The 15,971-nt window shown below is 46.1% G+C and overlaps 1 protein-coding gene across 5 annotated transcripts in view; it reads right to left on the bottom strand.

Moving 5' to 3' along the window:
* The window catches only part of Ccdc91 (coiled-coil domain containing 91), a 169,088-nt gene that overhangs the window by 34,671 nt on the left and 118,446 nt on the right, over positions 1-15,971 (bottom strand). For all 5 annotated transcript variants that reach the window (XM_038319703.1, XM_038319702.1, XM_038319700.1 and 2 more), the window contains exons 9-11: positions 10,803-10,895; positions 10,472-10,540; positions 8,758-8,934 (exon numbers count right to left, since the gene is read on the bottom strand). In XM_038319703.1, the coding sequence (XP_038175631.1) occupies positions 8,758-8,934; positions 10,472-10,540; positions 10,803-10,895 (339 nt within the window). The remainder of the gene's footprint in view (positions 1-8,757; positions 8,935-10,471; positions 10,541-10,802; positions 10,896-15,971) is intronic.

Below are 15,971 nucleotides of genomic sequence, written 5' to 3' on the forward strand. Positions count from 1 at the left end.
CAAAAGCTCTGCCACAACAGCCACGCTAATGAACCCTGCCATCTGTGCCTGGAGTCAGCCACAAACACACTCCCCTTCCTTTGAAGGATCTCAGATTAACTCAATGTGAAAATACACCTGAGGTACAGAGCTTCCCGTAGTATCGCAGAAAGGTACCCTCGTAACAACATAATGTGTCTTCACTTAGGAAGAAGGCCAAATGGAAACAGCCCTCAGGTGAGGTCTAAGGACTGGTGGGCATGTCTCCCGCCCATGTGCTCCCGTCTCCCCAGGTGATGCCGGATGAGCGCAGGGGCTCCGTGCTGTCCCTTGCTCTGGGGTGGCCCTGGCCCTCGAGCTTGCACACACAGGGCCCATTCTCTCATGTTCTACCCTTGTGTCTGCACTCAAGTCAAGAGAAGATGTTCATGTCTATTAACGGCTCATTCGTGTCTCCGTGTTTATCTAAAAGGCTGGGCGACACAGAATCTGGGCCACCCTCTGGGGCCCACACACTGCCTGGTACTGCTAAGGGAGTTGCCAGGAGCAGTACTGGCCTCTGTTGCTCAGCTGTGCACAGAAGAAACTCCGAGCACCCAAACGTTATCCCTTGTGAAGCTTAAGTGTGTGCGCGGAATCAATCGCCTCCACTATCACAGCCAAATGGAAGCAAACCCTGTTATTTATAGTTAGATGGCCACACTCTAAATCAATGTCAGGGCCTGTCCAGAAAGTATCCGTGCTTTAAACAGCACCTGTGTCTTATCCGTTCCAAACACTAACAAGGTGCCCAACCTCACACCAGTTTCTTTTCCGAGAATTTTAAAATTAGCATACAAAGTGTAAACTGGAGTCAAAGATACTAACATCTCAAAGGTGCCGCCTCGTCACTCCCTCTACATGTCCTTCTCGTGCCCCAGCCGTGTCCTTCTCGTGCCCCAGCCGTGTCCTTCTCGTGCCCCAGCCGTGTCCTTCCGGTGCCCCAGCCGTGTCCTTCTCGTGCCCCAGCCATGTCCTTCCCGTGCCCCAGCCGTGTCCTTCCCGTGCCCCAGCCGTGTCCTTCCCGTGCCCCAGCCGTGTCCTTCCCATGCCCCAGCTGTGTCCTTCCCGTGCCCCAGCCGTGTCCTTCCCGTGCCCCAGCTGTGTCCTTCCCGTGCCCCAGCCGTGTCCTTCCGGTGCCCCAGCCGTGCCATTTCTGCCCTTTCCCTAACCCCTCAGCATCCTTCACCCACATGTGGCCTCTACGATGCTCTTCACGTTTCAACCCCACTTCCTCCTGCTCACATATATGCAAACACACATATGATCCAGACACGAGGGAGAAGGTGACAGGCTGATTTTTTTTTCCTGAGTTTGGGTTTCCTCATTTATTACTTCCTAGATCCATCTGTTTTCCTTCAAATTTCATCTGTATAGCCGAGTAGAAGTCCACTGTGTTTATATACATTTCCTTGCCCACCATCTGCTGAAGGACACCAGGGCTAAGCCACTTCCTTGTGCTCATCACAGTCAATGGGCATGGGGTGTGCGGGTGTCTCTGTAGCAGGATGTAATAGGCCTGTGTCTCTTCTCTAGGCTTATCAACAGGCATCAGATATTTAAAACAAAACACGTTTTTAATTCCAACAAAAATTGACCCTTTCTCAAAACTTTAATGTAATAGGAATTTGTTCTTAAAAGCCACCATTTACTAAGAAATGGCTCTGATGATTGATAGGCTTGGCCAAATGAAACACCACAATTTAGTTCATCATACTTCATGCTATCAGCAGACAGATGTTCCCAAGGCCTCACAACCACTGGGTACCTCCCACCACAACATTCCCTCTCCCCAGGACGTCATGTGTTGTAATTCCCCAACTCTAGTTTCCTTCCTGTATCCGAGGAACTCCCTCCCCATGCCACCCCCCCCCCCCAGTAGCTGCCAAACACACAGGTGTGGTGCTTCTCTCTCTCACACAGCCCACAGCACTACATATGCTTAGCTTGTTTACTATGGCTCCTTCTCAACTGATCTTATACTTCACAGGGGTCAGCCTGTGTAGCAAAACCTTCTCTAGAAGTGATAACATGTGCTCAGAATAAATGGTTAGCAGAAGAATAATGCCTACCTACAGGTTTTCTTATCGAATTATCTATTCCTATCCAAGACAAATCTGTATTTATACTAAGATGAGAACCTTGGGGTGGGGAAATGTGGGGTGGGTGGGGACACTTGTGGCAAACGTCAATGCCTCTGGAGATAGGCAGCCTGGCCCTGACAAGGTCAGACATCCACTGTGATGAGCTACAGAACCTGTTTGTAGTGGTAATGCACAGTGTGCTGGAGAGGTGGCTCAGCCAGTAAAATGCTTGCTAAGCCTGAGGACCTAAGGTTTACTGAGGGTCAACCTGAAGAACCCAGGTAAACATCTGAGCATAATAACGTATGCTGGAAATCCCAGCCTGTGGGGAGCAGAGATAGCAGCATCTTGGGGGCTCCCTTCACAGCAGCTCTAGGCCTAAGGAGAAAGCCCAGATAACAGGAAACAGTCCATCTTGAAGGGTGTGTGTTGTGGGGACAAAGAAACAGAATGATGAGCCTCATGGAGGACACCCAGGGCTAATCTCCAGCTGCCTCACGCATGAACCTACCTAAGCAGCACACACACTGGGGGTAATAACAGCACCTGCCTCATGATGTAGCTAACAAGCAAGAACATAGTAAAAAAGTCAAAGTCAACTTTGGCCACATTAGTAACTAACTAGAAAGTGCCTACCACTCACCGGAGGTGACGGAGCCATGGGCTGTGATGGTCACTGCGGATGTCATGGCAACCACAAGCAGGTCCTCTTAAGGAGTCTACTTTCCACAGGAAGCCTTTCATCTACCAGTCCCCCCATCCTTAAAGTGTTCTTTGTCTAGAACAGCCCACGAAAACCCCGGAGGACAAAGCTTCCCAAAGGACCCCAGAACTTGAAGCCCATTACTGTTCTTGTTGTACGATACAATAATGCCCTGTCAACGTTTGTAGCACTTCCTGTCGGAGGGACTTTCCAAAGGATGACAGGGATGTTAGTTATGCGTCTAAAGCTCATAGCTACAGCGCTCCAGGGTAGGAACAGAAAGCAGGGGCAAGACTTTAGATTCCTATCACTAATAAACCAAGGGGAAGTCTATTTATAAATTATATTTCTGGCCTAGCCACATAACTCACTTAGGAAAATTAATTTAGTTCGTGGGAAAATTTTCAGGGCAGTTTATAATAACTCATTGATTTTTTTTTTCAACTAGTTTTCCCTGGGGGATGCAACTAATTCATAAAGTGACGCCTACAAATTTATTCAGAAATCTGGGAAAAGGCCAGGTGTGACGGATGTGCCTGGATCCTCAGCACTCAGGAGGTGGAGGCGAGGATCAGGAGTTGAGGACATTCTCAGCTATTTGTTGAGTGTGATTCCAGCTCTGTGTATGAGGCCTTGTCTCTGAAACAACATAAAATTCTAAATACAAGGAGGTCACAGGAAGGAGCTTCCAGAACATCTATTCTCCAGCGGCAGGTACTGCGTGTCATTTCTAAATGTCTCTTTAAGCTGGTATTTTACACCTATAATAATTTTATTTCTCTTAATTATTTCATCAACTAAATTCATTAATTTACTTTTCCCTTTATATTGTGAGTTCTAGAAAAAAATCAAGATATGATCAGATCAGATGAAGCCAGCAAGAGTGGAAAGGAAGCCCTGATGATCTCTTCCCATGAACACAGAGAGCCAATAGCAACACATGCACACGAGAAGCCACACACACACAAATTCTTTGTCCCTGGGAGAGCATGGAGCCAGCCACAAAGCTGCCTGGACACAGCCACAGTGAGCCCCTTTGCCTGAAGGTTCTGCTGTGGAAAAGGGGGTGGGCTGTACACCCTCATCGGTTTTCCTGGGAGTGCTCATGGCACTGGGCTCCCTCTCGCCTGTCAACAATGACAAGGCATGAGAAAGGCTATTCCTGAGACCTGAAGAAGCAGGTAAGAACAAGGATGGCAGGTGACATTACATTAGCACAAGAGCCATCCCATCTTTGCCCAGTCAGAGAACCTCATGGTTTCTTCATGGGAGCGAAGAGCTGCATTGCGGCTTCGCCTTCGCAGGGCTCTCTGGGGGGGTAGAGGGAGAGACAATGAGGTTAGACGGCACATGTCAGACAGAGTCAACAGGAGTCATAAGGAGGGTCTCAGAGGCTGTGCTTATCTCTGATTAAGCTATGACCGAGGAGGAATAGGGAAGGTAACTGGTATTATTAATCATAAATAAACTCAAAAATGAAAAATTAACACGGAACCAGGTCCCAGACAAAGGAACAAAATAAATCTGAAATCCGTTCTAATGAATGGAAATGGGTACCTAATCAGACAGAGAATTCAGGATCCATCCAAATGGACACCAGGTCCGTGAAAGAAGAGTTAAAGGAGAACCCACCTCACCCTGCAGGAGGGCACTGAAGGAAGACAGGCCTTAGGTAAAGGGTTGAGAGACAGGAACTGTGTGCAGTGCTGATGGGAGTGTGGTCCGCAATCATAGGACACTCTGTACGGATGTCTCAGAAGCACCTCTATGGCCTGTCACATGACTTGGTTATCCCAGACCTATTCACATAAAAAGACTAAGAGAATACAGTTGGCTAATATAGAAAGCTTGGTGACTCAGAAGAGGAGACAACAGCAAGAGCTAAGGCAGAATTGATGAAACAGTTGTGTCTGAAACTAGCAGTGGACATCAGGAACTCAGCGACACTGGACACCGTTAAGGGCGTTTCTGTGCTCATGACTGGCTGCTGTGGAAGACAGTGACACTTCCACACGAAATCTCTACGTGGTCTCTGATGCCATCGGAAGAAGCCGATGGTACCACTGACGACTACACTAGATGTGTGAGATCAGATGTGCACTAATGTATGGGACTAATGTATGAGACTTCAGTTCCCGCCTTCTCTCAGATTGCGATGCTTTCTGGAGCATATATGGTGAGCTAGGCACTGCTTGGACCTCCTAGGAGACATGGGGGTGGGCAGAGGTCACAGACAAAGCTCTCAAATAAGTCAGGTCAGTCGACTGTGCAAACACATGAATCAAACACAGGCTGTGAGAGAAAGTAACTGTGGGGGACACGTGATCTGGGTGACAGCACTCTGGAGGAGCAGGAAGAGGCACATGGAGCAGGTGAACAGAGGCACCGTTCCAAAAGCTCATGAGCAGCCTTCAAGAGATGTGGTTCTTGAGGAGCCCAGGCACTTGTGATATACAAGAGTTTGTGAACGCAAAAGGAAACATATGAATTCTTTATAACACAGAGTAAAGTCTTAGTACTTTATCCCATTATTGGATATTTCTTACTGATTTTCTGCCTATCTGTGGACTAATTTTCCTATTTCTTTGAATTATTGTTTTTGTTTTAAACAACGCACATTTAAAATAAAACAACAGAGCGACCCAGAAACAGGTCTCTTCTGCTCCTCTACATTTATTACCACCATCTGACCGCTCAGATACAGTTTGCTCGTTTAGTGCTGTTCCATGTAGTAACCTTTCAGGCTTAATTATGCAAGGCCTGCAGTCTCCCGCATATGCGGCTGCAGTTACTCACGTAGTTTCTCACTAGGGCCTCAGATGATTAATCTGCTAAGGGGAGAGGCAGATTCCTTACTGTTTTGAATCACGACATTTCCCACCCATTTCCAGAGGTTCCCTTGCTGTGGGAACCTGGACATGGTAATTACAACTCTGCATCTTTGTCTTTATTCTCCGCGTTCTGAATCTTAGACAGCGGTCGGCAGGTTCACAGGCCCTTCTCAGGGTGTGTGTGTGTGTGTGTGTGTGTGTGTGTGTGAGACCTTCAAGAAGCCTGAGCTTTTCAAAGGCATTTATGGAAAATGAGCTTTCCCCCTAGATTTTTCCTCTTAAGATTTTTTTTTCCAGCCCCTATTTTACCCCACCAGGCGTTTCTGTAGCTGAGACAATGACCATCACTATTCTCTCACTGACTAACACCCGAGACACAGGGCTGGCTTTCCAAGGGGTAGGGTGGATCTGGCAGGAGCTAGAGATGAGAGTGGATATATGATCAAAACACGCTGGATTCACAAATGAAATTCTCAAAGAATTAATAGAAATATTGTGTTGAAACAATTGAAGGGCTACGTTAAAGAGCGGGTTTTCCAAGAAGCTGCAGAGCTGGTCACAGTAACGATCCTTTAGGTGTGTGGCTTCTGTGGGGCTGCAAACCTGGCACCTTGTCAGTGGGCCCTGCAGGCTGGGCTTTCAGTTAATGCCCTGTCCAAATCTACACTGAGGAGATGAACAGGGTAAGGAGGCTGGCTAGAACCTCAGGAAGATAACTTAGTCATATATAACCATTATTTTTTCTTGAATAAACATTTGGATGGGTACAAGAACGTGGAAAAAAACCTGACTTTGATAATTTTTGCTAACATTTTCCTACTTTTATGACGCTGATTTTGGTGGTACTTAATCCATCACCCTAACAGCCTGCTCAGCCTTCCTTATAAAGAATGTTAATATTTGTCTAATTCCATAAAATATAAAATTTAGGTATTTGGTCAATTTGGAATACACTTTACATGAAGTTCAGAAGGCAATGGGAAGCCAAATGCAATATTTTAAAAAGCTTTCCTAATTAAAATTCTTTGGAGAATTTAATAAAAGTATAAATTATCTTTGTAGAAAAATCTGCTCATATGCACAGTTTTGTGTAATTTTAATAAATTCCCAGACTATCTAGACCCCCTTCCAGGGAATACAGACTCAAAGTGTGGGTGGGTAGAAGGCCCCTGGTCTATCTATCCCAGGAGGGACCGGGTATTTCTGGATTGGTGCCTACTCTGATGTCCTCCCAGTCTGTCTGTCTTAAACAACAGCTCTGTTTCAGACAAACCAGGCATTTCTCTGCTCTCCTCCGGAGCACTCTCCTGTGCACAGCAAGTGTCTCGCACCTCTGCAGACTTGTTTTCCCCATGCCAACACTTGATATGCCCACCAAACACTTAACATGACCATTAACACTTGACCTGACCCCCAAACACTTGACCTGACAGCTGAACACTTGACCTGACCGCCAAACACTTAACATGACCATTAACACTTGACCTGACCCCCAAACACTTGACCTGACAGCCAAACACTTGACCTGACAGCTGAACACTTGACCTGACCACCGAACACTTGACCTGATGCCAAACACTTGACCTGAACACCAAACACTTGACCTGACCACCGAACACTTGACCTGATGCCAAACACTTGACCTGACCGCCAAACACTTGACGTGATGACCAAACACTTGTTGTGACCGCCAAACACTTGACCTGACCGCCGAACACCTGACATGACCACAAACAGCTGACATGACTATCAACACTCGACATGACAGCTTTGTCAGTTTCCCGCCCGTCTCCTTTAAAAAGGCTGGGTTACTATTTTTCTACTGCCATAGCTAAAACAATAAAAAGACACTGGGAGAAACAGAAAGCCACTTTATTTATTAAGACAACGGTAAAGAGTAAGTCTGGTTGTAGCTACTTATTTAATTATTCTAAATAATCAGGAGAGATGTGACCTTCACAGAGCTTTCCAAAAAAGCCATTTTCCTTGAGGAGGAGCATTGAATTTAAGTAACAGAACAGTTGTTTGACTACACTGAGATCAGCCTGTGGAACAGAGCTGTGTACTACAATACTCTGACTGTACCTGATAGGCCAGGTCACTCACACGGCTCCCGCTGCAGCCACTTCTGCCCAGTGTTCCCTACCATGTGCAACCAAAGAAGTTCACACTCACACAGGTTCTAGCACAACCTTACATTTCTAAGATCCTCCATGACATTCTCAACGTGCACAGGACACATTTTGAGATGTTAGTGCTTTGCTTGGTTTAGTACAAGGTCCCTGTAGTCCAGACTGGCCTTAAATTTGCTCCACTGCTGAGGCTAGTCTTCAACCGCTGATCTTCCTGCTTCTATTTCCCTAGCTACGATTACAGGTGGGCACCACCATGCCCACGTTTAGGAGAAAAATTTCAAAGACTATGGCATATTTTGCTATACCATATAGAAGTCAGACAAACAGCAGCGAAAACAGCTTCCATGAAGGCTGTCTTTGTCTTTTTAGACCTTCTATGTATGTCTTTATTAAGTGCCTCTACCCACACAAAGCCTCAACCACTGTAAAACAGAACATGCAGGTTCAACTGTGGAAATGAAGTCTGGGAGGGTCAGTGGGCAAAAGCTACTCTGTGTGGAGAACATGACCGGGTCACTGCACATCTCTCAAGGGACCATGGGATACCTATGAGGCTGTGTCAGTTACTGCTGCCAACTAAAGGCACAGAGGCATATAAGCCAGACTAATTTCTTGGAATCAAACTACATCATTGACTGCGTGAATGTGCACATATTCCTGCACGCATGCACATATGTACACACAAAAGGTGGGAAAGGGGAGAGGGAGAATGAGAGAGTGAATGAATGTGGGGTGCCTAATATAGTTACAACAATAAGATAGAAACACGGATTTTGAGCTTCCTTAAATAGAAGCAAAACATAAAATATGTTGTAGGATTTTTAATACCAGGAAGGTAAACAAGCATAGATTATTTTTTTTTAAAAAAAGGTCAAAACAGAAAAGTGTGATAAACATACAATACCGGACCCTGTCAAGAAAGGTGGCACAGCAAGGAGCCTTCCCTGGACTGGGACCCTCGGAAGCTACACTGCTGGGTGACTTACCTGACTCAGCGTCCGCTGCTCCTGCACGGCAGCCCGGATGGCCTCCGCTACCTTTTCTTGATCTCTTTCATGTTCTGTCTTCCACATTTCCCGCTCTTCAGCATGAACTTTTTCCAGATTTTTCCTTTCCTCTTCCACTGCTTTGGTGACGACATCTTTCATCACTTCTTTCTCAAGCTAAAAAAGGGGAGGGAGGGAGGGAGGGAGGGGAGGGGAGGGGAGGGGCCAAACGGAACAGTTAATAAGTTCAAACTCCAGACACGAAACTGAATGCACACACAGTCCCAACATCACAGTTTTGATGTATATTAAGCAAAGGCACAGCACACTCAATGATTTTGATACAGATTTCCCTTTATACCCCGACATTCTCTACCTCAAAGAAATCAAGCCTTCGTTTAAAGCGACCGGCATCAAAAGGGAGGTCTTAGAAGATGGGAGCTGGAGAGATGGCTTAGTGACTTAGAGCACTGGCTGCTCTTCCGGGACCCAGGCTCAATACCCACACGGTAGCTCCCAACTGTCTACAACTCCAGTTCCCGGGGATCCAGCATCCTCACACAGACATACAGGGTAGGCAAAACACCAGTGCACATAAAAGAAAAAAGTTATTTACAATAAGGAAAATATAGTAAACTGAAGTATGTCTTTCATGGTCTGTTACAACACAACCCTTTCCGGTACTCCCAAAAACTCCTGTAATTGAACATGGAATCTAAACACTGATTCACTGTGTTGCTTCTCCAGAAGTCTGCACTCTGTTTCCCGACAGGTTCCGTCCAGCCACCACTCTCACCGGCATCCTGGAAAGCAAACGGGGTCCCCCAGACTATTGCCTTTGTTAGTCTCCACTCAAGCGGAAAGCAAACGGGGTCCCCCAGACTATTGCCCTTGTCAGTCTCCACTCAAGCGGAAAGCAAACGGGGTCCCCCAGACTATTGCCTTTGTCAGTCTCCACTCAAGCAAACGGCTTGACCTTTCGTTCTTCCCGGATCTGCTCTCAGGGCTCAGAACTTGGCTCTCATCAGCCGCCTCTAATAGCTGTGCTGAATTCACCTCAGAGCCACTTCCACACTTGTCCATTTACTGTCTCTCTACCAGTGCTCTCCTGGGTCTAGCCTCCTATTTCCCAGAAGCCAATGCTCACTTCCAGCGTGCCAAGCCTAAGCCACACAGCCCACACATCTTCCTAGGCTACAGACTCGAATCCAACTCAGTTTAGAAGACTAGCCACTTCAAAGGTGTGGACATACAACTTTTATAGTCATAATATTTAACTATTCATTTCCTTGTTGGTATATATCAGATTTTTTTTTTATCCAACTGTAGGTCCCATAAAGAAAACACAAAAATCATAATTGTTTTAGGATCACCACCCTCAACAAAGTGAGATTACATTTGTTGCTATGGCTACTGAACCTACTTCTAAATCACAAGCATATCTGTTTCTCTCTCTCATCCATCCATCCTTCCAGTACTAGAGGCAAATATCGCTGTCCTAACATAACTATTTTAAAATAAGTAACTAATAATCTACGTTGCAAAGTCTTTCAATGCCATCATGTTATAGAATATGAATTAACAGGAATATGAAGGGTCATGTAGAAAGTCCAAAAGAAGTGAAGAGAAAGTGGAATTCTGTCATGAAGCCTTTTCCATACTGTGTTCCTCTGTCAATGGGAAAGAATGCCAGCGCTCTGCACGGCGCACCTACCTTCACAGCTGACGCCAGCGTCTCTTTGTTTCTCTGCATTTCCTCCTGCAGGCACTTTCCCAGTGTTTCCTACAAAGCAGAAGACAGCAGGGAGGATGGCAGCAGAACCATGCCTCTCCCGCCGTGGCTGTGGGCACCCAAGGCCACCCATGCCTCTCCCGCCGTGGCTATGGGCACCCAAGGCCACCCATGCCTCTCCTGTCGTGGCTGTGGGCACCCAAGGCCACCGCACCTCTCCCGCCGTGGCTGTGGGCACCCAAGGCCACCCATGCCTCTCCTGTCGTGGCTGTGGGCACCCAAGGCCAAAGCGCCTCTCCCGCCGTGGCCTTACCTTCTGCTCCTGCGACTGCTGGGCCAACGCTTCCTGGATTTTTTCCCTTAACAGCTCCTTCTCGGTGTCAAGAACTTCCAGGAGCCTCTGATGCTACAAGGAAAGACACCTGAGGTATTGTTATGGCTCTGACCATCACCCAGCAGGAACAGAGACCGTCGGTACCCAGGTAACCAGAGCTGGCAAGCCTCCATTCATCCTAGAGATCCTGTCACTCTCAAGCTCAGCAAGGCACGTGGCTCCAGCTCTGGCTTACAAATGACGTCACACTGACCAATCAACTGAACATGAAATGCTGCCCACTTGGAGAAAGCCCTCCCTACAATGCTGAGTACTACCTCACTAACTGATTCATTTTCATGGCTAAGTAGAATTCTTTCGTATAAATACACAGTGGGTTTACCCATTCTACTGTGGATAAAGCAGTCACAAAGGGTCTTAAAAACACATCTTTGTTTCTCTTATAAATTTCTACAACCTGGCTCAAGGTAATGTTCAAAACTAGGTTGAATTCACTTATTAGTAGAGCTTTGAAATACAGCAGTGTCCCAGGATGTCTGTCTGTCTGCAGGGCAGCCCCACCCAAGGCTGTGCAGGCCTAGGATGTCTGTCTGCAGGGCAGGCCCGGATGTCTCTCTGTCTACAGTGCAGACAGTGCGGGGCCCAGGATGTCTGTCTGTCTGCAGTGCAGGGGGCTGTGTAGGCTCAGGATGTCTGTCTGTCTGCAGTGCAGGCCCAGGATCTGTCTGCAGGGCACTGTGCAGGCCCAGGATGTCTGTCTGCAGGGCAGGCCCAGGATGTCTGTCTGCACGGCAGGCCCAGGGCTGTGCAGGCAACACCAAACACCCAGCAGCGTGGTTAAGGATTGACTCTATTGCTTCTCACTGGAACGGGTGATGTGGATGGCTTTCCCCAATTGCTCTGGTTAACAAGACTTGGCTTTACAGCCCTATAAAAGACATTATGAAAATTAACTGAAACTATCCCAGCTAATCTCATCCAAGAGGGGTTTGTTACATTTTGCTTATTTAAGATACTATATAGCTTTTTAAAACTGCAGTGCAAGTTTAATAAAAAATTTATATGTATTTTACATGAAAATATAAAAATAAAAGAGTCATAAAATTATGCAGTTTGAGAAATAAGTTCTAACTCAAGTAGAAGCTGGGTGAAAGGGCGTCAAAAGCAATCTTCTGAAAGATAAGCAACACGCAAGGCACCTGGAACAGAATGCCTCACCTCCCTGAAAACTCATCCTAAGAGAAAAGCATCCCTGGAGATACAGAGGTTCTGCGGTTTTCACCCAATCCTGAATATGTGGAAAACAAACGAACAAACAAACACCCTCTTCTTCCTTGGAATGTGAATGCCACTCAGAAGACATTCCTGCCACACGTGATGCCCTTGTAGACTGTCATGTAGACTAAGCCACCTCGGTGCGCTTGGCCTACAGTTAACACATCTGCAACCTCCTACTGTTCCTCCGAGTCTGGGGTGGGGTGGTGCATATACTGTACAACTGTCTCTGATCCCGCACACACCGAATAATCCAGAGGAAATCTTAAGTGTGTGTTCACATGCATATTTCTGTGTGATATGAACGGAAGCACATGGTAACTTAATAAGCATCTCACTATAATATGAGTTTCATGATGTGGGAAGAGTCTTCTGTTTGTGTTGATTTCATTCATTAATAAAGAAACTGCCCTGGCCCATTTAATAGGCCAGCCCTTAGGTGGGTGGAGTAGACAGAACAGGAAGAAGGAAGTGAGGTAGAGGCTCAGTCAGATGCCACGCCTCTCCTCTCTGGGACAGATGCCATACCTCTCCTCTCTGAGCGAGACACTAAGGAAGAAGGAAGTGGGGTAGATGGCTCAGTCAGATGCCACACCTCTCCTCTCTGAGCCAGATGCGATGAAGCTCCAGCCCAAGATAAACATACGCTAGAATCTTCCCAGTAAGGCACTACTTCGTGGTGCTACACAGATTATTAGATATGGGTTAGTCAAGATGTGAGTAAGAGGCTGGAACTAATGGGCCAGGCAGTGTTTAAATGAATAGTTTGTGTGTTGTTATTTCGGGGCATAAGCTAGCTGGTGGCCGGGAGCTGGGCGGGATGAAAAGCAGGCCCGCCCGCAGCCCACACTACAGTTACAGTCATTTATGGGCCAACACTTTAAAAGCTGGGGAAAGCCATAAAGAAGATCAACTGAGGTTTCATCTAGAGGATCTCACAAAGCCATGGACGTTGTGTTTCTATCCTGAATAATTCTATGCCTCCACTAGCAGGTTCACCTCCAACAGTCACGCTCACAGCAAGCGCAGGAGAGCGTCGGTGAACACATGGCTCCGATTTAGACAGGCTTTTCACTTTTCCAGAGTGAAGAAATGAAGCGTGCACCAGGAGACCAGACAGCACTTCTGCAGCAGGCTCCATCTCGAGGCAGTTGTTTTATTAAAATCAAAGGATCTGACACACTTCAGAGTTTAAGCAGTTTTCTGTCTCGACAACTCCTAAATGAAACAGCTCTTGAAAACTCACCTCACCCCTATTCCAGTCACCTAAACTCTCACAGCAGTGACCACGGGCTTGAGAAACGACTCCTGTAGGCACCATGCCCAGCAGACAGTACCTTGCATCTTAGAATCCTGTTTGTGATTGTGACAAACACCCCAGAACATGGAGGTTAATAGGTCATACTGCAGAGTCTGTAGAGAGAGCAGCCAGCCTGGTCTCACAGTGATGCCATGCCTTCAAGGCTGTGTTCTCACTGTCTAAGGGCTGAACTGAGGCACGAAAGCCCAGCCAGCTCCTCCAGGCCCTGTTCTCAGCACTGCCTTGCTAAGAATTACCTTGTAACAGGCATTTTAGTGTAGGTGTGTCTTCTATCTATCTGATGATTTCATTGGATAATTAATAAAGAAACTGCCTGGCCCATCTGATAGACCGGCCCTTAGGTGGGTGGAGTAGACAGAACAGGAAGAAGGAAGTGAGGTAGATGGCTCAGTCAGATGCTACGCCTCTCCTAAGTTAGACAGACCGCCATGCCTCTCCTCAGGGAGGAAACAGACGCAATGAAGCTCCAGCCCAAGATGGACGTAAGCTAGAAACTTCCCGGTAAGGCACCACTTCGTGGTGTTACACAGATTATTAGATATGGGTTAGTCAAGATGTGAGTAAGAGGCTGGAAGTAATGGGCCAGGCAGTGTTTAAAAGAATACAGTTTCTGTGTAATTATTTTGGGTAAAGCTAGCCGGTGGCCGAGAGCCGGGCAGGACGAAAAGCAGGCCTGCCCGCAGCTCCTCACTACATTTTAGAAGGCATTCCCATCCCCTATGGCAGTGGGGGAGGTAGAGGGACAGTAAAACAGCTGTCCAGGTTTCACTCCACGCGGAACTTTTCAGCATTCAGCGGGAGCTTTCCTTGAGGGGCGTAAAGAGCTTGTGATTCTAACTCCAGAAGGCTTTATCAGAAACCAACTGGCAGCCGGGCCTCATTTCTCACGCTCATCTGACAAACCCCCACTTTCATATCTTACATAGCAATATCCCTAAACCAGCTAGAATAAGACTTAAGTCAGTAGAGAAATGAAGGTTTTAAAGGCAGACTAAGTGTGCAAAATAGTGCAAGCACTGTGGCAGTGTGTCTGGCAACATCTTCCAAAGCTAAACATGGCCCCCTCATAAGCCTGTCAATCAAGCTTCCTGGGCCTGACCTTGATATAGATATGAATAATTTACATTGGTATAAATTTTGCTTTGTTAATATAAATTTAAGGTCAATTTTATATATGTATATATATTTCTAATCTTGATTAAGGTATTGTGATTGTGTAGTTCATTTAAAAAATGTAATGTATAATTTGTAAGTAAGTTAATGGATAATCATCTATACTAGTCAAGTTTGTAGTCATGTTAGATTTTCTAGATGTGCATAGATATATTTCAGATAGGTATTCTTCATATCTTTCAAAGACTACAGAATATGGCATTTAATGTTTTAATAACTTAGGGCTTTTCATGACAATGAGACACGTCTACTCCTGGCAGCACCAATCTACTTCCTGAGGAAGATGGGCATTGAAGAGGCTCCTTATGGAGTTTGTTAGCCATTTGGGCAAGAAAATGCTCTTGCCTGGACTGCTTCACTGGACATGCGGAACCCGCTGAGAGAGGACTGCTGAACTTGCCTAAAAGTGAGATGATCCTTCAAGGTTCCTGCTTCATGAAAGAGTCTGCGAGACGTTCTGCAGGACACAGCAGAAAGTGACTGAACTGTCTTTGATATTTCCTGCTTCGTGGAAATGTCTGCTGGACACTATGAGCCTGTAGGCTAAAGATGGATGCCCCAACGGTACAGAGGAACTTTGGGTGACTAGCCAGGCAGTGAGATGTCTCTGTCATTTTTAGAGTTTTGAAAGTTGCTTACTTCTTGTTTACTTAGGTAATATTATATCCTTCTGGAGTCTTTGATGGAATTGAGGAATAGATAGATATAGCTTTCCTTAGTTATGATAAAAGATAATATATATATATATATATATATATATATATATATAGTAACTCCAATTCTTGCTTGATAACTGCTTTGTTATATGTAATTTTACTATGTTAAAGTGAAAGCCTTTCTTTTTTTGTTTAAACAGAAAAAGGGGACATGGTGTAGGAGTGTCTTCTTTCTATGTGTTGCTTTCATTGGTTGAATAAAGAAAACTGCCTTGGCTTTTGATAGGGCAGCTCTTAGATGCGCGGAGTAGACAGAACAGAATTCTGGGAGGAAGAAGGCAGTGTGGCAGACGCCATGGCTCTCAGAGATGGACGCTGGTTAGACTCACGCTGGTAAGCCACAGTCAAGTGGCGATACAGATTAATGGAGATGGGTTAAACTAATAGGTAAGAGTTAGCCTATAAGAGGTTAGGACTAATGGGCCAGGCAGCTATTTAATTAAAACAGATGTCCATGTGGTTATTTCGGGTGTATGCTAGCCGGTTGGGATGAAACAAAGAGCCCGCACCTTCTACAACAGACCTTAAGGAGATGAAAACCCAAGTCCACACAAAGATCTGGACACAGGAGTGTGCAGCACTATACCCAATTGCTAAAATTTACAAGTATCCAAAATGCTGTTGGGTATAGAACAGATAAACAAACCCTGGAGTGCTTAAACC

Source organism: Arvicola amphibius, chromosome 2, assembly GCF_903992535.2.
Source record: "Arvicola amphibius chromosome 2, mArvAmp1.2, whole genome shotgun sequence".
Lineage (NCBI taxonomy): Eukaryota > Metazoa > Chordata > Mammalia > Rodentia > Cricetidae > Arvicola > Arvicola amphibius.